At 36.6% G+C, this 24,947-nt stretch overlaps 2 protein-coding genes across 3 annotated transcripts; one reads left to right on the top strand and one right to left on the bottom strand.

Moving 5' to 3' along the window:
* Nucleotides 1-5,805: 5,805 nt before the first annotated feature.
* LOC121728766 (general odorant-binding protein 28a-like) lies at nt 5,806-6,599 on the bottom strand. Its single transcript, XM_042117018.1, has one exon. It carries the CDS (start codon nt 6,433-6,435, stop codon nt 5,908-5,910), a length of 528 nt encoding a protein of 175 aa, XP_041972952.1. The 5' UTR covers nt 6,436-6,599; the 3' UTR covers nt 5,806-5,907.
* A 4,769-nt stretch (nt 6,600-11,368) lies between these two features.
* On the top strand, nt 11,369-21,882 carry LOC121728884 (ankyrin repeat, SAM and basic leucine zipper domain-containing protein 1). Of its 2 annotated transcripts, none has more exons than XM_042117206.1 (8): nt 11,369-11,508; nt 11,668-11,782; nt 12,194-12,319; nt 16,928-17,154; nt 18,586-18,839; nt 19,641-19,892; nt 20,407-20,635; nt 21,227-21,882. In XM_042117206.1, exons 1-8 carry the CDS (start codon nt 11,431-11,433, stop codon nt 21,368-21,370), a joined length of 1,425 nt encoding a protein of 474 aa, XP_041973140.1. In that variant the 5' UTR covers nt 11,369-11,430; the 3' UTR covers nt 21,371-21,882. The 2 variants fall into 2 exon arrangements, with proteins under 2 accessions (XP_041973140.1, XP_041973141.1); XM_042117207.1 differs by having other exon boundaries at nt 11,668-11,776.
* The last annotated feature ends 3,065 nt before the right edge of the window (nt 21,883-24,947 follow it).

Consider the following 24,947-nt stretch of genomic DNA (forward strand, 5'->3'; position numbering starts at 1 on the left):
AAACCGGCCCCGACTATGATTATAAGACATAACTAGACATCGATTATATGCACGATCAAAGTGCCGAAATATGCATGCAAGTATGCACGATAAATGGCCGAAATATGTACAAAATATGCACAATCAAAAGTCACTTATGTAATATAAAAAAAAAATTATAAGTACATCACCAATAATAATTTTCCGATTGCAATCTTAAAGCCCATGGATGTTTAAGAAATCGGTAACTACTTCATTCAAATTTTTTACTAAATATGCCGTCAACTACAAAGAAAAATTTAGTTTCTAGAAAGATATTGTACCTATCGGGTATATTGCATTCTTTTAATGGTGATGGGGCCACATATTTGAAGTGTTTTGATCTATCCTACATCTGTTTTGTTGACTACGAGAGCATAAAACTACCGAAATATGTACTATCAACGAAAAAATGCCAAAATACGTATCGCCTAAAAAGTGCCATTACTTATATGCATTTGCATATGCAAGTATTCTTATGCATATAATCCGATGTCCAGTCATTACATATCATGGGAAAAGGGTTGTCCAAATTCTTTTTAAATCTTTGTTTTATGTTTTATAATAATATACTTAAGTAATTGTAAATCCTATGGTCCATACGTTAAATATTCCATGAGACAGCACAAACTGTATCAATTGAAGACATACTCGTAAGTAGCTATGAAGTGGGTAACTAACATTTTAAACCATAGGAGCAATTATTATTATCTTTCTTACCTTATAATTTGACCAAACTATAGCTTATAACTTACCTACCTCCACATCTAGCTCAGGGGTTTCCAAACTTATATTGTGTCTCAGAATAAGATATTATTTTTTTGCGCCCAAAATGGTTTTTGTCGCGTAATTTAAAAACCATATATACATTTCATAAAAGCTATGGCCAAACTAAAGTGTATGCTTGAACCAATTTATGTACAAATTTTGGAAGCTTAAATCACTCTCCTCTGTTGGCTCCTCTGTTGGCAAAATAGGAATCCCTTTTTTACAGAGGTCTTTTTGATTGATTATTCTGTGTTATAAAAGTTGACCAATCGTGTTATGCTATGGGTAATTCAAAGACAAAGACATGATGAATACTGACAATGAACTTTAATTTCTTAGCTTTAGTCATTGCTGAGAAAAATCGATATCGCTACAGCCAAATTATCAAGGAGTCGCCTTAAAACCTGAGCACAACAGCGACATCTGCCAATGAGAATGGTTATCCTAAAGCTAAATGAAATTACAAATTACCCCCCAAGCCTCTACACAACGCCCCCATTTTTATCTGGGTCTCTTACTTTTAGGGCCTGTTTCACCACTTTCTTATAAAGTGCCGAATAGGCTATTCACTACTTTTTTGACAGATTCTCCATACTTGATCTGTCAAGTTAATTGTTGGATAGCCTATTCTTCACTTATCAGGAAGTGGTGAAACAGCCTTTAGGCTTATAAGTTATAAGCCTAGTAAGCGCTATAGCGCTTACTAGGCTTAGGGGTGTTATTGCCCACTTTAGTAAAGACTGATCTAGCTAATATATCTAGATATACATAGCATCCACATTTTTTTTATTTCAAACATTTTTCCGGTCCATTTAAGCAAAAACACGTCAGTTATTAAATCTTAAGTTACCCACATTATCCACTCATGTCCTCAATTCACAAGCATAGTTTAATTCTGGCTATATCGCACAGGCCATACAATAAAAGAATCCAGGGAGGCCAGTCGCTAGTTCATTATCCAAATGGAGTACAGCTATTTGATCCACTTATGAGATTGCCTGCGAGCATTATCTCTCCTCCGACGAATGGGAGCCATAAGTCTACCTCGTAACTCGTTCCTTACATTAATACTTGCGAATATGCACATATAAATTGAATATCGAATTTATTGATGATACATTAACGAATACGATATCTTCGAGACTATGTTCTCGAGGACAATACGTAATATAAGTTTATGTTTATTTTCGCAAACTCCCATAGGACTCTTTAGCTGAATTACGCCAAGTATTTTATTGGCGAGGTCGCGAGAGCCGTAGTATTGTGCGTTTATTAAATAAGCGATGGGATCATAACGTTCCTACCGATAGGTATACCATCCGATACAACGATACGATCGATTGAGGTTATTCAGCTAATATAATCCGTTCTAATGTAATCCATCCGTTCTGGTTGTAGGATCTCATTGAATCAATTGCACTATTGAATATAAGTATAGGTAATTAATAACATAATTTATTATAAATTAATGGTACAAAATTGAAGCAAAAGTTTAATAATTCCTAAATATTTTAGCAAAGTGGATGGTAGAGTCTCACTCATGAGTTCATGACTCGTAAGTCGTAATGCCCGGCAGAAGTTAAGTAAGATAGAGATCACAAGGTTAAAGGTGCTGGCTGCCGAGGCTGACTATCATATCACATTTGGCTTAGCTGGTTGAGAGAAGGAATAGAGAGAGTAGAACGCCTTAGCATTCAAATACTACATTATAACAGATATTTTTAATAAGGGAATGCCCTTCAGCTCTAATTTTGTAAAACCGAACATTGTTCTCAGGAACAAACCGAAAAATCCATTACTCTGTTTAAAGTAAGTACAAAACATCAACTGGAGCTTGAGAACATATTGAAACGAGATCTGGCAGACAACTGATACAAGATAATGGTCGAATCCAATCACTTAGCCCTGCAGTGAGTCGCGCTAGCAGCTATTTCTCTAATTTATTTACGACTTTTCTTACACTCCTATCTTTTTCGAGATATTCTTAGTAAAAACGAGCTAGTGTATCGATATCTAATAAAATCGGACCGATTTTAGCCCAGAAATAAACTCAATCAATTAGTCCGAACGGCGGAACAATATAAAGCGAAGTTTGAGTCGAAACAGCTGATTTTATGGTCGCAAGAAGCGGGCGGCGGGTCTCGGGCTCCCGCTAGCTACTACTTAGTACTTACAACGTAATATCAAATCGCTTTCGACTTATTTCGCAATTGCCGTCTTTGAGTTTCGCTTTGTAGGGGCCTCCGACGTCGGTCCGAGGCAACAATAAAATGTATTCGTCTCCGGAATGTTTAATATGGGGAAAAGTTTAATAACGCGTCGGGCGGGCGACTGGTCAGCGGGCAGCGGGCATTACTCGACCCGCTGCGATAAATCAAATCTCATACCTTCAACGTTACACAAAAATCCTTATTACATTTGGAAATATTTCATTGACCATTCTCGAAATACCCTGCGCCGAATGTTTGCTGTTTCTGATTTTATTAAAGTTAGGTTTTCTAAGTGACTATGTAATGTATTGACTGATTTTTATGTATTTTTAAAGTAGGTATTCGTATGTTCTCAAAGAGGTACATGCAGTGATTGTTAAGAAAGCTCTCGTTTGTAATTATTACTTAATAAAAATAATTAATAAATAATATTTATACGTGGGAGAGCCATGCTTCAGCACGAATGGGCCGGCTCACAGAAAACCGGCGTGAAATAAGTAACAACGCTTGCGCTGTGTTTCGCCGAGTAAGTTAGTTTACCAGTCTCCTACCCTATTCCCTTCCCTACCCTATCCTATTCCCCTCCCTTCCCATCCCTACCCTCCCCTATTACCCTGTTCCCTCTTAAAAGGCCGGCAACGCACCTGCAGCTCTTCTGATGCTGCGAGTGTCCATGGGCGACGGAAGTTGCTTTCCATTTCACCAGTTTGCTCATTTGCCCCCTTATTTCATTAAAAAAAATAAAAAAAATATGTATTAAGTATCTACAACTTCCTCGTCGCTGTAAGACACAGTATCATCCACGCAAACTTGTTTAAGTACTTTGTTTTCTAGCTTCACATGAATCTCATAATCCAACGTAAAATAAATGAAGCGCGCCTTTGACAAAAAGGATACTTACAAGAGTACCAATGAGTGTCCTCGTGTCACGCCGAAGGTGCCCTCCGGCATCGCATCATTAGCAAGCGGCACCTGTGAGAGACGCCTACCATAAAAAAATATACGACTCTCGCTCCGCAAGGATTTCCCGCCCCTGTAAATTTATTCGCACATTGCTGCACACGCAAAAAGTGCGACGCGCTGACGAATAATAAAACGGCAATGTAGAGCGCTGCGGCGATTGTTTTTGAGGCTTAGAGAGTGGCGGCCGATGTTTCGGAGCGCTGCGACTTGTGGGCTCATCAAGACGCAACAGACGCAGCGAGCAGCCGGAGGCCGGCGACACAATAGCTCCCTGACGTTAATTAAATGTTAACAAACGCCCTCGTCGTCGCTTAATTGGAACTGGTGCCTATTATCCTTACCTTCCGAACGAGAATGGGTACCACGTATATAATACTTTATTTTTTTAAGGCTCTTTGAATATTTCAAGCATTTTTCTTCCTTTTTTATTAACTTTGTAAACTTTGTTGTTCAAATATTTGACTTACTGCTTACAACAAATATTGCCCCGTTATAATAAATATTTTGTTGGTAAAATCTACCTACGTTGAAATTATGCAAAATATTAGTTCCTTACATAATTTGAAATTGGCATTTTGTTATACAGGCCATAGAATTAGAACGTGGTATTTTGATATCGTTGGTACAGGCCACTTTGATTAAGAATTCCAAATTTAAATTTAAGTATTAAGTATATACTTAATATTAAGTACATTTGAGTTTAGAAAACAGTCATTCATTTGTTTGTTTTATTTTCTTGATTATTTTTTCTTTGGAGTCGTTCATATCGCACAATGGAAAAATTGAAATATCGCTTTATTTACGAATATGAGTTCTACCGTGGCACGAGGGCTGCAGAAACAGCTCGATGAATTAACAATGTGTATGGCGCTGGTGTCGCAAAAGAAAACACGTTACGGTTTTGGTTCCAACGTTTTCGTTCTGGAAATTGCGACCTTCAGAACAAGCCCCGTGGGCCGTGGACGACCCGAGACCAAAATGAATAATGAAGAATTAAAGCTTATTGTGGAAGCGGATTCCATCGCAAACCACTTCAAAGTTAGCAGCAGGCTTCGGTGTAAGTGATGAAACTGCTTTAATCCACTTGAAGCAAATTGGGAAAATAAAAAAACTTGAAAGGTGGGTACCTCATGAATTGAGTGAAGCAAACCAAAAAACACGCGTCGACTGCTGCGTTACATTGCTCAACCGACACAATAATGAAGGTATTTTAAATAGGATCATTACTTGTGATGAAAAATGGATCCTTTACGATAACCGGAAGCGTTCGTCGCAATGGCTGTCCCCTGGAGAATTAACCAAATTCTGCCCCAAGCGAAAATTGACTCAGAAAAAGTTACTTGTGAGTGTTTGGTGGACTAGTGCCGGTGTCATTCTAGTGAACGACACCGGCACTAGTCCACGATACATCGCTAGACCAGACACTGCACAACAGACAGGAAGAGCTGCAATTGGAATGTCTGCGACATCCACCTTACTCCCCGGACCGAGCTCCGAAAGATTACCATTTTTTTCGGAATTTGGATAACTTCCTACAAGGAAAAAAAATCAACTCTAATGTGGCAGTCCAAACCGCATTCAAAGAATTTATTGACTCTCGTTTCTCCGTTTTTTTTAGTAAATTGATCAACGAACTACCCTTAAGATGGCAAAAATCTACGAAATGCAGAAATAACAATGAATGATACTTTGACTACATTTTGATTAATTAAATATAGTTAATATACAAAAAAAACGACTTTATGTATTCCTCCCATACAAAACGCCAATTTCATATGTAAGGACCTAATAAATTATATAATATTATATTTTAATTGGAGACCTACATCTAATAACACACTAAAAGTGGATTTAAGATTTTTTTTTATTTAAATCGTACAGAACTTGCAAAATCATTATCAAGTTAAAGAATTTAATATGAGTCAAAAATCAACGTTTCCCTTCCGCTCTAAAGTAGATCTGGTGATATGCGATGGTACGGCATGACTTTCAGCAACTCATTAGCTATTTCCTCGGGGAATCTGAACTCTCTCATATTGTCGTTCAGGCAGTCGTTGTACTTCGAGCCGAATTCACACTGGTCTTTGTAAACTTCTTTCGTAACGACTCTAAGGCACTCCCTGGAGGCGTAGCTCAGGCTTTGTACCACGCGAGAGTTCCTTCCGTTGATGAGACTGGCGAGCTCGACCAGCATATCCGTGTCTACCCTTCCCCTGTCGAGGACGTCACTGGACTCCAGCATGCAGGCCACGAAGCACTTACCCCTGTGGGTAGTCGCGGGGGAGTTGGTAAGGTAGGCCCTGACGTCCGACGGCGGTGGCTTGGTTTTGACCACGCAGGAAACTCCCATACGTGCCAGAGACTCTATGTGCGCCAGTACCCTTGGATTGGTAAAATCGACCAGGGTGCCTCGTAACGTGCCACCAGCTCCGGCGTGTACTGAGCTCAGAAGACATACGCAGAGTAGCAGCAACATGATATTTTTGGTGTTAATTCAAAACAGGATGACATCGACACGAATCGCGGTCGGTCGGACGGTGTTTGAATATACTGTAATTTAGCTGCAGCGCTTATAAAATACAATCGCAGCGTCAACCGAAACCCATTGTATTAAGGTAATCTTATTTTGTTTTTAGCAGCTGCCTATAAACGTGGACTTTTTGCGATGGTTGTATTATATAAGCAATAGCCGAAACGTGCACTACTGGATAGTATCTTAATTCAGTTCCAAGTGAATACTAATTTCAAAAATAATCTTTGTAACATCGAGGAAACATCTTAAACTTTTAAAAGAGCAATTCTTATTATACCTATAGCCTAGTAAAGGAATGATTCTGCTTGGAAAAGTCGAAAGCAGAAATTTTGACTTTGGTACCTTGTTTAGACTAGTTAGGAGATAAACATACAAGAAGTCCTGACCCCATCCGAGGTGAGCCCGATGGAGGGGGGGGGGGGCAAAGAAGGTCCCGTTTTTTAGTTTTTGCTTACTCATCATAAACGGTGCTTCGTACGAAATTTTCTTGTACTACATAATAAAAGCTAAATAAATTCTCTACAACTTTGTCCTTTACACTTTGTATCTATATCCAATTATTGCCTCGCTACGAGCTTCTACAATTGGCCGAGTGTGTGTTTTTAGGGTTTCGTACCCAAAGGGTAAAAACGGGACCCTATACTGAGACTTTAATGTGTGTCCGTCTTCCTGACCATCTCTGTCTGTAAATCTGTCTGTTTCTCCGTCTGTCTGTCCGTCTGTCTGTCCTTCTGTCTGTCCTTCTGTCTGTCCGTCTGTCTGTCCTTCTGTCTGTCCTTCTGTCTGTCCTTCTTTCTGTCCTTCTGTCTGTCCTTCTGTCTGTCCTTCTGTCTGTCCTTCTGTCTGTCCTTCTGTCTGTCCTTCTGTCTGTCCTTGTCTGTCCTTCTGTCTGTCCTTCTGTCTGTCCTTCTGTCTGTCCTTCTGTCTGTCCTTCTGTCTGTCCTTCTGTCTGTCCTTCTGTCTGTCCGTCTGTCTGTCTCCGGCTTTAACTCAAGAACGATAATAGCTAGAGAGTTGAAATTTTCAGAGATTATGTATTTCTGTAGCCGCTATAACAATAAATACTAAAAACAAAAGAAATTAAATATTTTAGGGGGCTCTCATACAACAAACTTCATTTTTTTTGCAATTTTTTGCTCGATATCTATCATGGCATAAGGTAGGCTGAAATGTTCACAAAATACTTAGTTATATTTGGACGCTGTTAAGCATTCGTGTACTAGCCCACACAAAAATTACGTATTGAGTTATGAATGCAGTTATGTTCTGTAAATGATTTAGAACAAGACTGCATTCAAAATTTAACAACAAAAAAAATTGTGGGTTAGGACGCTAATGCTTAACAGCGACCATTTATACTTTAATAATTAAAAACAAAATTTAAATAAAATAAATAATTAAGTAATAATTATTTTTTATAGAAAGAGGGGCATATCCTCCAAACTAATGTAGCACTTTGAGACATACGCCAAATGAAAGGGCTTGAAAAGTTGAACATTTTATTGTATGACGAAAAATCTCTAAACCACGGGAGAAAAAAGTTAATGAGGGTAGAAGGTAAGAAAAAAATCACATAAAAACACCCTATATTATTGCACCAATTTATAGTGTTGTTGGTAAGGAATGACTTCTGGAAAGCAATCGTATATGGCAAACTTGAGGAAAGTGTTGTATTGTAGTTTATTGTTTCTTATTTTTAAGAAACGTATGGGAAAACAATAAAACCTTAAAAAGTAAGTTTTTGTGATGTTTAAGTTAAAAAAAAGCATTTTAATGAATTAAATAATTACTGATTTGCTTTTATATAATTTTAGAGTTCATATTGTACGTGCTGAGATACATAAATTTTAAGGTGTCATGTAAAACTACCGACTTTTACCTGCCCAAAGTGAGTGTAGTGTCGGTCACGTTTTGGGCTGTAGTGTCGGTCACAATTTCTTTTGCTAATAAATATTTTTTTAAATAACTTACAGAATATAAGTAACCATTTTATAATAGTTTGTTTCATGCACTTTCCATAAAAATACAAAGTAGAGTTATTTAGCACATAGAGAGGAAGATTATTGGTGTTTACAAACACTCTCGGAAACGACTTCCTTTTGCATGTAGTGTCGGTCACGTTTATGTTTGACTAAATAAAAGCTATTTGAAAACAACAGCGTATACCATTTTTTCTGCATAAGTTAGCTTGTTTAATCTGCTACAAAGCCATCTTAAAATTGATATTAACAACATGATAGTAACCATAATATATTACAAAATAAAACGCAAGTCGTATCAAATGTAGAGTCAGTCACATATGGAATTCCCATATGAGGTGGTGAACTATTCACAAGAATTGAAGAATTTTGAATACTTAAATAAGATTACTGTTTTGTAAGCGTGTAGTTACTACACGTAGTATCGACTAGAAGAATGTTATTTTTGTTAAAAATAAACCTAATAATTTACAATTATATTTTTATTTCAAAATCATCTCTTGTTTAATGGAAACAGTGTCCATATCATTCTACCGCCAGACGGGCATAGGGCATATAATTACCACTTACTTAGGATAATGATTTTTCCCAAAATGAATTTTTTGGTAAAAAATTTTTAGCTTCATACGAAAGATACAAATTTAATATTGGTAATCAAAAAAAGGTTTTTTGAATTAAAAAAAAAGACAAAGATCACTATTAAACTTTAATTACCTAGGTGGTTGATAAATCGTACTATGCCTGATTAAGGGTTAATTTATTAGTTGTACTTAGTTTATCACAATTATTTTCATGGCAATTCTTAACCTAATAAAAGTTGTAAGTACTAAAATATGACAAAAAATAAGTTGTACTAAAAAATAAATAAAATATAATATTATTACTAGAGATGAGCCGACTAGTCGCCGACTAGTCGGTGAAGCCGACTATCCGGCCACTTTTGTAGTCGGCGAACAGTCGGCAAAAAGCGCCGACTAATCGGCTTTTTACTTTATTTGCTATTATTGAAATTACGTTAAAGAAAAACCTTGATTATTATATTTTATAATGTGTTTAAGTATATCACACTCGATCAGTGTTACACATTTTAAAATTAAATGAAGTGTTTCTGAAAGTACTTGTTAGTAAAGAAATTATTTTTGTAAATATAACCTTAACAACAAATTAAGTATGTATTATTAAATCGGGATTTCATGTACATGAAATAGGTATTTAATGAAGATCATCAACTGTATCATCGAAACAAAATAAAGTAACGTACACGAAGTACCTAAACATAACACGATTCGACACGTTTGCAGGCGGCATGTGCGACGCGAAACAGCAGTAAAAAAGCGTTACGGAAACTTCCGAAACCATGATCGGCTTGGCCGACTAATCAGCCGATTAGTCGGCTTCTTTGCAGCCAACTAATCGGCTAGTCGGCTAGTCGGCCAAAGTCATGATCGGCACATCTCTAATTATTACTCAAAGAAAACCTGATCTCAATTATTTTAGTCATAAATTAGTACAACTTTTATTAGGTTAAAAATTGAAAAATTCTTGTGATAAAAAAGTACAACTAATAAAAGCAATAATGTACCGGTTCATGGTTTGCTATGCATCTATATTTTAAAGGTGTTTTCTTTTATGTTCGGTTACAAAAAAAATGAATGTGAGCTGATCTTATCATTCTTTGCTAGTAATATTGAACGTACAGTTCGACAAGGCTTTAAATGAATGTGTCAATGATGTCAATGGGCGCTGCTGGTAAAGGAGAACTGTCAAAAATTACGTTTTTGTATGATAGCAGCGTTAGTTCCTTTTCTCGCCACGTTCATTTAAAGCCTTGTCGAACTGTATGTGCAACTTAAATGTAAGTAATTCCCATATCTTTGCTAAATATAAGCATCACAATAATTGTGCATTTCCTAGATATAAACAACGCAACTGTCACACATGCGTTGGTTATGCTTAGTATTTCATACATCGAAATTCTAAGTAAAATAGTCATAAAAAACGCATGTTTGGTTATGATGTATATTACTAGTAACAAGTTTGGAAAATATCACATACGCTGTTTATGACTTACAATAAAATGAAAACTATAGAAGATATTTAAAAACGTGTGATAGATCCTGGTAGATCTTGTTTCAGCGATTCCGAATATACTAATAACTCAATTTCGTAAAAAATGTCGATTGCGTTGTTTATGCTTAGGACGGCAGAGTTTTTAAATTAACTTTATTAAACAAATATTTTGAAAAAATTAAAGTTGTATGTACGAAGAGTCATAGTGACGTCATAGCGACATCTTTGGAGTGTCGGACACTCCAGACGCAGCGTGATTCTTGTCGGACAAGTTGACCACAGTTTTTAAATTAACTTTATTAAACAAATTCCAAAAAATGAAAGTTGTATGTACGAGTAGCCATGGTGACGTCATAATATCGACAATTCCAGGAGTCAAGCATTCGAAAACGCAACAGCGCCTAAATTTTTCCCATAGAAAAGTTTGTCGGACTCATTGTAAACAAGGCACTCACAAAGTGGTAAATTTGTATGTATCAGAAAAAAGTTAGTTCCGTGTACTGGGGACTACTTGTCTTGTCCTTTCGGAGTTAGTCGTCCATGAGCCGTCGGAGTTATAATTAAATCTGTGGACGAAGTTTTGCCGGGAATGTGAAAGTGTGATGTTGTGTTTTTGTATTATTTTCCTAAAATTGTGTTAACTGGGTTTTTTGAAAGTGATACTGAGGTTTTGCCGCCATTATAATATGTACTCGACACTGGCCGTGGTTATATAGCTGAAGTGCCATAATAAGAAAAATAAATCCCTTGTCAGCTGTCAAGTCTCTCATCAGAAACGTCATTTTGTATTTAAAAACAAAAAGTTTTCTGTAGCTTTGTGTAAATAAATAAAACAAAATAAGATATTTTCCATAATTTACATAATTTATATACAATACTCAAATTTACAATGCCGATCGCACGACCGGCAGGTCTATCTGATGAAGAATCAAGCGACGACGACTATGGATACTTCGAACGTAAACCTGTAAGTACCTATTATTCCCAAATCCCAATTAATTAAATAAAAGCTCTTACATTGCATAAATAATGGCTAGATAATAAATATAATATCCAGATTTATTGTTTTGGCTGTAACATATATATGAGCTACCTCAACTTTCTACGCAAACCCTTATTTTTCCAGAAACAAAAGTACCAACAACATGACCATATAAATGTGCTTCGGCAAAATGAGGAAAAATTGAAAGAAACTGCCATCAATGGAGATTTAGAAAAATTTAAGTCCATTTTAAGTAATGGTTAAGTATTTTTGTTTTCTATTATCATTACCATAAACATTTATAACTATGTAGGAAGATTATTGAGAGCACTGGCTATTGTGTTTTAAAAGTATTATTTATACTTTTAAAACACAATAGCCAGTGTTGAAAGTTATTTATCAAGTCACTAGTGTTTTATCAAATATAAAAGTATTCTTACATTGTTGCTAACCCATCAATCCTCAAGTGGCACCCGGCTGCCCCATAACAATTGACAATCTATTGTGTATGCGATTCCCACGATCAAAGTATTAATTTTAGTAGCTAAATCTGGAAATATGCCAGTTAACCATATTATGGAAAATTCTAATTTGGTACTGTTATTAATGATTTTTTTGCCAAACAACACCATAACATCATTATCTGATATTTAACTGATTTATTTTCCAGATCTCAAAAATGTTAATGTAAAACTTGATAGTGGATGGACTCCTTTGCTACATGCCTGTTTCCATGGTCAGGAAGAATTTGTGAAATATTTACTGGAGGCAGGGGCCAACCCAAATTTAAGTGCTGGTAAGATTAAAGATATCACGCCAAAAATATCATTAAATGTTTGAGTCACTTCAACTAAAATTCTATATATTATATATGTCGTAGGATGATTTGATAAATCCGTGTTTTCGCGAAATCCCTAGAATTTTCGCGAAAATTCGATTTATCAAATCATCCTACGACATCGTAGGATGATTTGATAAATCGAATTTTCGCGAAAATTCTAGGGATTTCGCGAAAACACGGATTTATCAAATCATCCTACGACATATACATAATAAAATTGTTTTAACAATTAATTAGTAACAGTGTATGTGTACAATATGAAATTGTTTTTGATAATATTCCGTCTAAACCAGCTATCCCAAACCCGCGGCCCGGCGGGACTTTATCTGTGGCCTGCGTGATGTTAAACTTTTTTAAAATTCACACCCACCGGCAAAATAATGTAAACTCGTCGTGAAAGTCGTGATTTTTTTCCACTTTTAAATTGTTAATTTTGAAGAACATTATTTTTTAACCCAAAAAATTTTTGTTGTGGCCTGCGAACCCAGATCAAAACATGTTTGTGCTCGCTTGGAAAAAAGGTTGGGGACCACTGGTCTAAACTGTATAAATAATCAGTTTTATGTTTTTGTAATGACACTTACTATAAAGCCACAATAAATTTAATAATAACTGGTTCCAAATTTCTAATAACTTTTTAAAAACATTGCTATAATAATATGTTATGCCAGTCCCATTTGCCGGATCTTCCACAGTTCCATACTTCAAACTTCATGACTAAATAGACATTGCCTAAATATGTACATACATATTTAGGCACATACCATTGTACTAATTGATTCATAAGTCTAATATCTGCCTATGAATCAACTTCTCTGCTAGCACAGTGCATGAATAATACATAATTAATACTTCTAATACTAATAAAACATGTGTATTATTTGGAACGCATAGCAATTTTAGAACATGATGAACAATCAAGACCATCCATCCAGTTTAAAATATTATTATTAATAGGGAACAAATATAATAATCACCAAAAAATGCGCTGATACCCTAAACTTGTTTACCAAAAAAAGATAATTAACACCAAAAAAATAAAGTCTAAAATTGCAATACTACCAGCTATTTTAGTCATGACAACACTTCAAATTGTAATCGAACACCAAATATAGTAAATGATCACAAAATATAGTAAATGATCACCAAATATAGTAAACGATCACCAAATCCTTGTGAGCAAATCAATGCGATATTTCTGTCCAAATAAATCACTACGATTGACAAAACATGTAAGCATATTATTAACAAAATAGTTGTCCAAGTGTGAGTCGGACATGGAGGGTTCCGTACCGTTATAGAACAAAATTAGACCTAAAGTTGTGTTTTGTATGGGAGCCCCTTTTAAATTATATTATGTCCAGAATAAGTATTTAAACACTAAATTACGAAAGAAGCTTTATTGAGCTAGGTAGCAAAATACACTGAAAATATTTCTGTACCCACATCAATCAAACAACCAACCTAACCTATTAGATGTGTATTCTACATACGGGAGGTATGTAGAATACACATCTATATAGAATACATATCTATATCCTTAAGTATGTACATAAGTATAGCATAAAAAACAAACTAATAATAATAATTGAACTTTTCACGTCATCAATAATATTGAACCCAAAAAAGTAATTTTCTAAACAATACAATGTAAGCAGCATTCAATAAATATAAATCAAAATAACTCAAATGCAATTTGTTCCGTCCACTGCCATGCCTGTGATTTATCCAAAAGCTGATGTAAAGGCTCAAGAATTGTAGCTTTGTGAGTGATAAACCTCTCGTAAAAATTATACAGGCCGAGAAATGCTTGTAATTACTGAACATTCTTGGGCTCTGGGGTGTTCTGTATGGATTCAACCTTGCTCGGTGACGGGTGGATGCCATCACTATCAATGATAAATCCCAAGAATTCAACTTTTTCTTTTGCAAACTTACATTTCTTTTTATTAAGACGTAGTCCCGCTGTTTCGATGCGTACTAGTACCTTGTCCAGGAGTTTCAACATTTCTTGTATGGTGCTACCAGAGACAATAATATCATCTATCAAAACTGCTACTCCTTTGATGCCTGCCAGTAGAGCTGTCATCATTCTTTGGAAAATGCCCGGGCAGGCCTTTACGCCAAATGCTAGCCTGTGTACGGAATACAGTCCTTTGCAAGTATTCAAAGTCAAAAGTTTTGATGTCTCGTCGGTGACAGTAACTTGGGTGTATGCCCGATCTAGATCTAGATTCACTAGAACGATCTATCAAGTGTTGTATAGAATTTCTCGCCACCTATCTCAGCGAACACCTCATTCGCTGTAGGCATAGCCCATAGGATAGGTATCTGATTCAGTGGCTTCATTGACGGTACTACGGTAGTCCCCGCAGAGTCTGACTTCAACAGATTTTTTAATAACTGGTACGATCGGTGTTGCCCACTCTGAGTATGCCACTGGTCGTAGGACGCCTTCAGATACCAGCCTGTCAATTTCATTCTCTACTCGTTCCTTAATAGCGTATGGAACCGGGCGAGCTTTCAAAAATTTTGGTACAGCGCCTGGTTTCAAATGTATGGTGACAGGTAGGTAGGTAGGTACCGAGACCTTCCTTGAACACTTCACTATGTTTAGTGATAATACTTTCCAGTGCAGTAGAATCTCCATTAGAAAGAAAATTTATGTTCATACTTATGCCAAGATGACCGAGCCAGTCTCTCCCTAGTAGGTTAGGTCCAGTACCCTTGGCCACTAGCAATGGTAGCTTGTGGTCGGCGTCCATGTATCGAACAGGTACCACTGTCCGCCCGAGCAGATGAACAGGTGTGTCGGTCCACGCGCGCAGTGCCAGTGGCGCAGGTTGGAGGCGATGCGGCGGCGGCAGGCGGGGCTGCACCGCGCGCCACGTGCGCTCGTTTATCAGCGTGTGGCATGCGCCCGTGTCCACCTGCAGCTCCACTGACGCGCCCACAAGCACCACCCGAATGATGAAAGGCGGCACTCGACTTGTACTTTGTACCGCATAGATGCCAATCAAATTTGCAGTTTCCTCCTCCTCCGTAATGTTCATTTTGTTTGCATTTTTCTTGGTCATACAGATTTTTTCCAGGTGTCCGACTTTCTTGCAGAACCGACACGTCGTATTGATGAAACGGCATTCGCCACCGTGCCTGTCTCCACAGCGATAGCACAGTCGAAAAGAATTTCGAGGAGCAGGCCGCAGTGCTGCAGTAGGTGGCGCCGACGTTCGCGGAGCAGGGCGCTGCGCCCCGGGCGCAGCGCGTTGACATCCAAGTCCATAGGTTCCGGCGGCGGCAACGGCGAAACAACGGGTGCAGCAGCCAGCGCGGTTGCTCCTGTGGGCGCCTGCGCGCCACTGTAGCTGGTGCTCCCCACTATATGTATCATACGCATGTCTTTTACGGCACTTTCAGATGATAACATGGCGTCGACTACGTCCTGGTAAGTAAGATTGTCTTTTTTTAGCAACTCGTACTGCAACTTCTCGTCTTTCATGCCACACACGAGTCTGTCCCGCAACATTCGTTCTAAGTCGCTGAAATTGCAGTTAGCACTTATCCGTCGAAGTTGAGCTATGTACTCGGCAGCGGATTCGCCGCGATTTTGATCGCGTTTATAAAACTTGTACGACATAGATATCTCATTTGGTTTCGGACTATAATGTTTGGTTAGAATGTCTATGATTTCATTGAATGATACATCGGTTGCTTTTCGCGGAGTAATTAACGCCAGTAATGTTTCGTACACTTGCGGACCGCACACCGTAATAAAATTGGCACGTTTTACATTGTCCACTATGATTCCATTTGCTTCAAAACAAAACTTTAGTCTATCGATATAGTTGTCCCAATTGTCTGTTTGTGTATTGTCTTGATTATTTAATTTTATTTTGATATATTGAAGTCTCAGTAATAGAGTCCCGTTTTTTGGGTTCCGTATCCAAAGGGTACAAACGGGACTCTTTTACTAAGACTTCGATGTCTGTCTGTCAGTCTATCTGTCTTCTTCTCTTTAATAGGATATTTGCTAAATAAAAATATATTTGGTTATAATTTTACATTAAAATGCCAAGTGCTAACGTATTTAATGTTGGTGATCGTTTACTACTTTTGGTTTAAGTAACAATGATTAATTTGAAGTCATTTTGCATAAATAGGATAGCGAGATAATAAATCTTTGGTGATCATTTTACATTAAAATGCTAGTATAATGTTGGTGATCATTTACTAATTTTGATGATCATTTTACTTTAAAATGCTAGTATAATGTTAGTGATCATTTACTTATTTTGGTGATCATTTACTATTTTTGGTTTTAAGATGTTAAATCTTCGGTTATCATTTTACATTAAAATGGTGGTCTGTATTTTGGTGATCGTTTACTATTTTTGTCTGTGAAATGTTACTATTTCTGGTGATCAGTTAATAATAAGCCTTATTAATATAGTAAAATACCTGAAAAAGTTGTGTGCATGCAGGCCTATATATTATGAAATTCTTTTAAAATAAACTTATGACCTACAACATTTTTTTCTAATGCCATTGTTTGTTACCTTTCAGATTCAGTGTCACCAGTGATGATGGCATGCTCCAATACCAGCGCCAGTGATACCGCTGTCTACAATATAGTGACCATGCTTATAGAAAAGCATTGTATATTGAATCAAGGAGACAAATATGGTTTGACCCCTCTCATGAGAGCTGCCAGCAGTGGACGGACAGGACTTGTACAATTAATACTTACAAAACCAGTCAATATTGAAATGAGAGATGAGAAGGGATGGACAGTAAGTGTATAGTTAGTGAGTTGTAGATTGAACAGTTAGGAACATGAGAATAATGAGATACAAAATTAAATAAAAATTTTGACACTAAGGCTTAGGCCAAACTTACGCGACCAAAGCGACGCTGCCCATGTAATCTTATGGCGCTGTGCACACCTTTGTGACCGCAACGCCGGATGTTCGCGTCGGCAAAGCGGGACGTGCAGTCGTGCATGTCAAGTTGTCAGATATGTGTCTTGTTACTTGTAGTGTACATAACTAGACTTCTTTTTAAACCTTTTTTATATGATTTTATACAACTCTTTAGTTTATGATTTTTTGATTTGTTTACGTTTTGAATAGTTTTGATAGATTGTGTCATGATAATTTTAGGCGCCTACCACACATGCATACTTGACCACAGTTTTGCTGGCGCACACGGCACAATTATGCATGCGCAAGCCACATTCTTGCCGAGATCGTCGGCGTATAAACAATGTTTCTCAATGAAGAGAGATATTTCTATCTGCTTTTATTTTTCCAGTGTTTGTTAGTGACAATTAATAATGCAGAAATGAAATCATTTTTTTATTCTTGTCAGAATAATCTTTCGATTTGATCTTCCACAGAGCGAGCAGAGATTTTTATAATTCAATGAATTCAGTTGCGAACTGATGATTATATGTACGTAAATCCGCCATTTTATAGCAGCGTGCGCGCATTTTAACATCATTTGACTGGCTAAGAGCGGCTTGAACACTGAACGTCCAACCACACACGCAGACAAGTTTATACACGAAGGCTTGCGCATGCCAGAATTTCAAGTTAGTACCGTTTTACCAACTACACGCACAATGTTCAGTGTACACTGTACAAGCCGGCATGCGCAAGCAAAACTGTGGTCAAGCATGCACGAGTGGTAGGCGCCTAAATTAATTCGACTTGACCATTGTGGACGTGTTTTATTCCTTTGCACCTTCCAAATCAAAAGCAAGCATACCTTGTAACCCTCATGGCCGTCCGTCCGACTCTGATGTTAAGTATGAAGATGTCATTACCACAACAATTTAGCATACACCAGATGAAGTCGCGCGTCTTCAGTAACTGTTCATTAACAAACGAAGTTTGACGGTTCGCACCGTAGTCTAAGTGTGACTGAAAGAGTTATTATATTTTTGTTCCTTCTCATTTGCTAAGATAGATCCCAAAAATCAAAATCAAAAAAATCAATAATATTAAAACATTATGATGATGCCAAAGATGGGCCCAACTACCTTTAAAATATAGTTGAACTAATACACATAAATATTTTTTATTGTAAATGTAAAGTCAATAAGTATAAAAATTTGTCTAGTAGCTAATGCTTTGTTGTAAGTACATATTAAAAATTAAAAGACTCCCCTATTATGCCCCTACTTTGATCACATGTAAGAAGTCAATGTTTTATTGTTACAGGCATTGTTTTGGGCTATACACTGTAATCAGCTTGACTGTGTGAAGATTTTACTGTCGGAAGGTGCCAATGTAAAACTTATTGATAGACACAGTCGTACGCCACTCGAGATAGCGGAGTCCCATGGGTTCATGGAAATTGTTGACGTAATTAAAAAACACTTGCATTGTGACGATGAAAAGGAATGTCAGGATGATGATGATGTACCTGATAATTGTGATTGGGAAAATTACTATCCAGATGTGAAGAAATCTGTGTATGTACCATCAAGAAAATTGATTCATAGGCAGTTGACAGACCTACGTCATTTGGGCAGATTATGTTAATTCAATACTAGACTAGTTATGATTATGAACTGTTCAAGTTCAATCTTTAGTAAAAACCCCCAATTACAGTAAGTACAATAAGGTACAATCCATATCGATACAAATATTATTAATACGAAAATGTGTCTGTCTATCTATCTGTCTGTCTGACTATCTGTCTGTCTATCTATATGTCTGTCTGTCTATCTGTCTGTCTGTCTATCTGTCTGTCTGTCTATCTGTCTGTCTGTCTATCTGTCTGTCTGACACAAATGGCGATTTTTACTTCCAAATATCTCGGAAACGTGACACTTTAGGATACCTTAATATATAACATTTATTGTTTGTATAAGTGTCCTCTATCCAAATATATCATTTTTATCGTGCTCGGAAAAAATCAAAATGGCCGGCGGCTAGATATGCCAGGCTCCATACAAAAATGTTCGAACCCCTTTGGTATAAAGATACATTGAACACCGGGAAAGGACATAGAATACTTTTTATTTCCGGATAAGTTTACTGCTCCCCCGAGATATATGAATTTTGGTACAACGGAGTTGCGTCGGCTGAGTTTGACTGTTGACATAAAGCGACCAAATTACGCAGGTTCGCAATCTGCCTATGAATTAACTTCTCTGATAGTATTTATAACGAGGTCAAATTATTTTTTCGTTTCTTTTTTTTACGATGGCAAGGAAGGTAAAGAGTTAAAATTTAAATTAATTAAACTGTACATGTTTTGTCTTTTACAGACCGAATTATTCCAATGAAGTGTTACATTTGCTGGAAGGTATGAATTGTAGGAGATTAAAGAAGAAATTTCACGAGTGCAACATAGATCTTAGAACATTCCTTCTGTTAGAAGATAAGGACTTGTTGAAATTGGGTATTGAAATGCCATACGAGAGGCAGAGGATAAAAACTGGAATAAGGAAATTTCACACTAGAAGCTGGACATTGAATTCTGTTGCTGGGTTGTATGCTGAGAAATCCAAAAAGTACACGTAAGTACAACACAAATGCCGTGTATTTACATGTAATGCAGAGGAAACGCTAACACTGTTTTCCCATACAAACGTATTCCTCAATTTACTCCCTTGACAATGCATCCAGAATTTTTTTTTATACAATATTGTTTGTATTGTTAAATCTATGAGGTATAGCTGTTTGATTTTTTCTAAATTTACTAATAAATAAAAAAATATGTCCCTTCAAAAATCGCAAAAAATTAATCTCCCGTATCCGGCCAATATGGCCAATCCACTGACCATAAAACAAATTTGAAAGATCTTTAAGATGTAAAATAAAAATGTAAAGACATAGACTCACTCTTCCTAAAGATATTAAAAAAAAATTAGATAGGCTCTATTTTGAAGGAGAATCAGAGGACTACATTACCTCGATTTACTGTATCTGTCTCTGTCACAATACACGTGCCGGCGCAGGGTGAATCGTGATTGCAATAGTTTCTTCGTTTAAGTTCTACTGCGGTAAGTGATATTTCTTCACTTATTTCAGTATTATAGAATGTTTAGCTGTACTGGGGAGCCATCTGCAACAGTTGTACATACTGGAGGCGACGCTAGCTTATGTACTGCGGGATTACAACAGACTCCGTGATCAACTGGACTCCGAGCCCCCGGACTCGCCAGTTATAAAACAGCTCAATGACGCTGTAAAGAAGATGATCACGAACATTAACAATATCAGAAAAGAAGTAAACAATATGAAGGTTCTGCATAAAAAGGTATTAAGCTTTTTTTAACGTAAATCTTGCATATGTCCTAAAAATTATTGTATAAGTTTTATATAGAACCTTCTCCAAAATATGCTAATTTGATTTTACAAAACCTTTTGTAAAATCAAATTTGCATATTTTGGACATATAATTGCTCATGTGTAGACGATTAGAATAAAAAATAATCTCATGTATGGGTCAACGCAAACTCGCCCATTTAACATTAATTCTTTTATATTGAGCGGATGATGATATTCTAAAGATATTCGCCGTTAATTATTTAATTATGCTTTATTTGGACTAAAACTTGGTCAAAGTTTTATTTTAGACTAATCCAACTGCACCTCGAATTCTTAATTACTTTTATTGAGCGGTTCTCAAACTTTTGCTGGCAGAACCATTTTTGACGGACCCCCAAAAAAAAAGAATGTTTTGTCTTTGAATTAATTATTGTCTCCATGCTGGTGTCTGACGTCAGTTACAAAAACGATTTAAGTATCGCTCGCGGAGCCCCTCCTGGTACAAGGCTTTTTTGAGAATCGCTGTATTAAGGCATCTCACCATAACATGGCACATGGTTAAACCTCTTTTTTTTTACAGATAAAAGACGAGAGTTTAAGGCCAGCAGATTTAATACGGGCGAAAACTTCATACGAGGTGGCAAAGGAGTATGTAACTAAATTAGCTATTATATGCGGAATGGGCCTATTAGCCAAAAGTTATATTCGTAAGATGTTTACCTAATTATTATTATTGTAAAGGCAAATTAATTTGACTAGGCGCCTACATGCTCTCTTGATACCGTACATGTAATAAAACCCTTAGTTTTGGAACTTTTGGAGAAGCCAAAAGTTCCAAAACTAAGGATTTTAAATGTGCCACACGATATTTTCAAATTCCACAGAACTGGAATTTGAAAATATCGATTTATATAATATCGTATGCGAATTAAACGCAGCGAATAGGTTAATGTCGTGGGGATATTGTGCGATTCAGAATTTAACATATTATGGCGTTGTTAGTTTGATGTTATAATATTGTATTATCTTGAATACAAGATGTTATTCCCGTACAAATGATATTATTAGTCGAGTACGTATGTTAAGTTATTTCTAAAAATTAAGTCAATGACCAAATATTACGTCTCCGCTTTTCCATGAACCCTATTTAAGTTACCAAGTGCCAAAATGGTACTAATAAAATATGTTTAACTTTGCCATATCAACTTTATAGAGTTTAAGGATTATAATATTAATAATATGGTCGTTATTACTAAGATTATTATTAAATACGTTTGTGCCATGTACGAGTTTTGATTGCCTCGTTTACAAAAGTAGTTTTCATTTTATTTTAAACTAGACGTTCCGCGCGGCTTCGCTCGCGTAAATTAGATATTTCACAGAGAAATTAGTCCACAAAAAATAGTCTTATATGATCCTTCAGGACATCAACAACACAAAAAATAGTCTTAGATGATCCTTCTACTTCTTATCTGTGCCAAATAACAGAAAAATTGCTCCAGTAGTTCGTTAGATAAGCCCTTTCAAATAAATTCCCCCGTTTTTTTCCACATTTTCCTCTATTTCTTCACGTCTTAGCGTGATAAAATATAGCCTATATTATCCTTCTTCGATAAATGGGCAATCTAACACAACAAGGATTTTTCAAATCGGACCAATAGTTCCTGAGATTAGCGCCTTCAAATAAGCCGTTTCAAATAATTTCCCCCCGTTTTTCCCCATTTCCTCTATTTCTTTGCTCCTATTAGTCTTAGTGAGATAAAATATAGCCTATAGCCTTCCTCAATAAATGGGCTATCTAACACTGAAAGAATTTTTCTATTTGGACAAGTAGTTCCTGAAATTAGCGCGTTCAAACAAACAAACAAACTTCCGCTTTAAAATATTATTAGGTATAGATTTAGTTTTCAAAATTACTAAAAGATGGCGCCACTCTGTTGAGCACTTTTGCCATGGATTATGCGCTTTTATAATTCCGGACGTCACGTTATCGTGGACTATGGAGTGTAGATGGATGAGAACTATCTCGGTATGTAAAAAGTGTCCGCTGAAATGCGTTAAATTAGGGTGACGCTACAGTAGCAACAGGGTAAATTTTAAATCGTTTAGCAGCTTTTATTTCAGATATTTTAGGTTATATTTGTCAAAATATATTGGTATTAACCCAGTAATTCTGTGACTCGGCTATTCGGCTAACTCCAATTTATATTTTGTCACCAACGGCTACATTCATTCCATACCCTTTACTGCAGCTAGCGCCACTCTTGGAGGATTTTTCAACTTTTATTTACTGCGTACAGCTGGACACTTTTTCAAATATCCCCCATATAAGATAGTTCTCCTCCATCTACACTCCATATCGTGGACGTACCCAACGTTTTATTGTGGAAGTCGTTCCACAATAAAACATTGGGTACGTTAAATGCCCTTTTGATTTTACGCACCGCTGGCGTTTTGTGCGATTCAGAAGAGTGTAGACGTCGTGATGTCCTCTAACGTGCACTTTAAAAAGTTATTGTCGACGGAAATTTAAAAGCGTCTTGATATATTTCCATACATTTTACTTCCCTATGTTATCGTTTTACCGCGGACGTCCACAATATTACCGCCACGTCCAAATTTATAAAAGCGCACGTTCGCTTCATTAAATTTTAATTGTTTTCTTTTCTGACTGTTTGATCATTGCATAAACTGGAGATTTGGTAGGTACTACGAAATTATTATCATGGCGGTTCACAGTTCACTCGACTGAAAGCTTGCTTTATAATATTTCTTTATAATATTATTATGTATACTATACAATAGATAAAAGGGAATGTTAGAGAATCAAAAAAAATGTTTTTGTGTGTCTTGGAATTATTACGTTACTTATTATATTAGGAATGTTTAATAGGGAAGATTAAAATTAATACATTTTTAGATGTCGGTTTGAAGTTCACAAATCACAATCGTGAAAACAACTCACTAGCGCCATCTAGGGACTGCAACGAGAACATATGGAAACAAGCTTTTCCAAATTAGGTGGTGTTGAAGGTGTGATTCACAATTATTGCCTTATAAATGACCAATGTTGCGGTTTTGTCTGCCGCCTTAAACTAAGCAATAGAGACAAATTTTCCTCGTAAGCGCTAGGTAGTTAGGTAAGTACTATTATTACATAAGCCGAACTCTTGCGGCAAATCGAAGTTTCGCCGAAGGTACATTCTCTTATACAAAACGACCGTCGAAATTAAATGAACTTAACACTGTGATTGTATTCCGAAGTACTTAAGTATGTGATTGTTTTTTTTTTTAATTAACATTCATGCGACCGGTCGACCCGTTGGGGCTAAGACACTCAGTGATTGTGAAATAGCCTTAGAATTTTAATTAACCGTGCGGCCTGCTGTCTAATGCTAGAGCCAAATCATCAGTCCTAATTACAGCTAATGCTTTATGGTCCAAGAGCCAGTGGCAGCCAGACCTACTTGTCAGCCAAAATTTAGTCTTGAAATGTTCGTGGAAGTCCGAAGAATTATTATAGAAGTTAAAGAATTTAGGAGTTAGGTGATACGAAGTACACAGGTCATCTAGTAGTTTATAAAATATTTTATACAGGATGTAACAAAACTAAGTGATAATACTTAAGGGTGTACGTGTTTTTTCCACTTTTGTATGGGGTAACTCGCGACACTGGGGCGCTTGGCCATACAAAAGTGAAAAAAAGATTTGGTCTTTCAGCGCTGCTACTTTCACACTGAAATCTCTACAAGGAACACGTAGACACCCTTAAGTATTATCACTTTGTTTTATTGAACCTTGTATATGCCCGATGTTACGATTGCTGTTTGCTGTGCAGAGTATCGACTCTCGAATCTTGATTATGTATTTTTATCCTTTTAGCTTGGTGTTTAAATCCCCAAAACTCAGGGGACTTTGCGAGTGATTGTTTATAAAACATCCATACAGGGTGTAACAAAAATAAGTGATAATGCTTTGGGGTGTGTACGTGTGTGTGTGGCGCTGAAAGAGCAAATTTTTTTTACTTGTGTGGGGAAACTCGTGACGCTCGGGCCCTTGCCCAAACAAAAGTAAAAAAATCGTCTTTCAGAGCTGCTATTTTCACAGTGAACTCTTTACAAGGAACACATACACACCCTAAAGTATTATCACTTATTTTTGTTACACACTGTATAACATTCTATCCAATATCCAAACAACGCTTAAACCGCTGAACAGATTTTGATAATAATATTTGATACTTTGATTCCCGGGAAATGACATCTAGAACAATATCTAATTTTTCCCGAAAAATGTAGGCT

This window comes from Aricia agestis, chromosome 7 (assembly GCF_905147365.1).
Source record: "Aricia agestis chromosome 7, ilAriAges1.1, whole genome shotgun sequence".
Taxonomy (NCBI): Eukaryota; Metazoa; Arthropoda; class Insecta; order Lepidoptera; family Lycaenidae; genus Aricia; species Aricia agestis.

Bases quoted from the DNA above. Each gene is read 5' to 3' on its own strand.
- LOC121728766 (XM_042117018.1), bottom strand. From the start codon at position 6,435: ATGTTGCTGCTACTCTGCGTATGTCTTCTGAGCTCAGTACACGCCGGA.
- LOC121728884 (XM_042117206.1), top strand. From the start codon at position 11,431: ATGCCGATCGCACGACCGGCAGGTCTATCTGATGAAGAATCAAGCGAC. The intron at 11,783-12,193 runs GTTAAGTATTTT...TTTATTTTCCAG, and splicing joins TAAGTCCATTTTAAGTAATG to ATCTCAAAAATGTTAATGTA. The intron at 19,893-20,406 runs GTAAGTACAACA...CACTTATTTCAG, and splicing joins GAGAAATCCAAAAAGTACAC to TATTATAGAATGTTTAGCTG.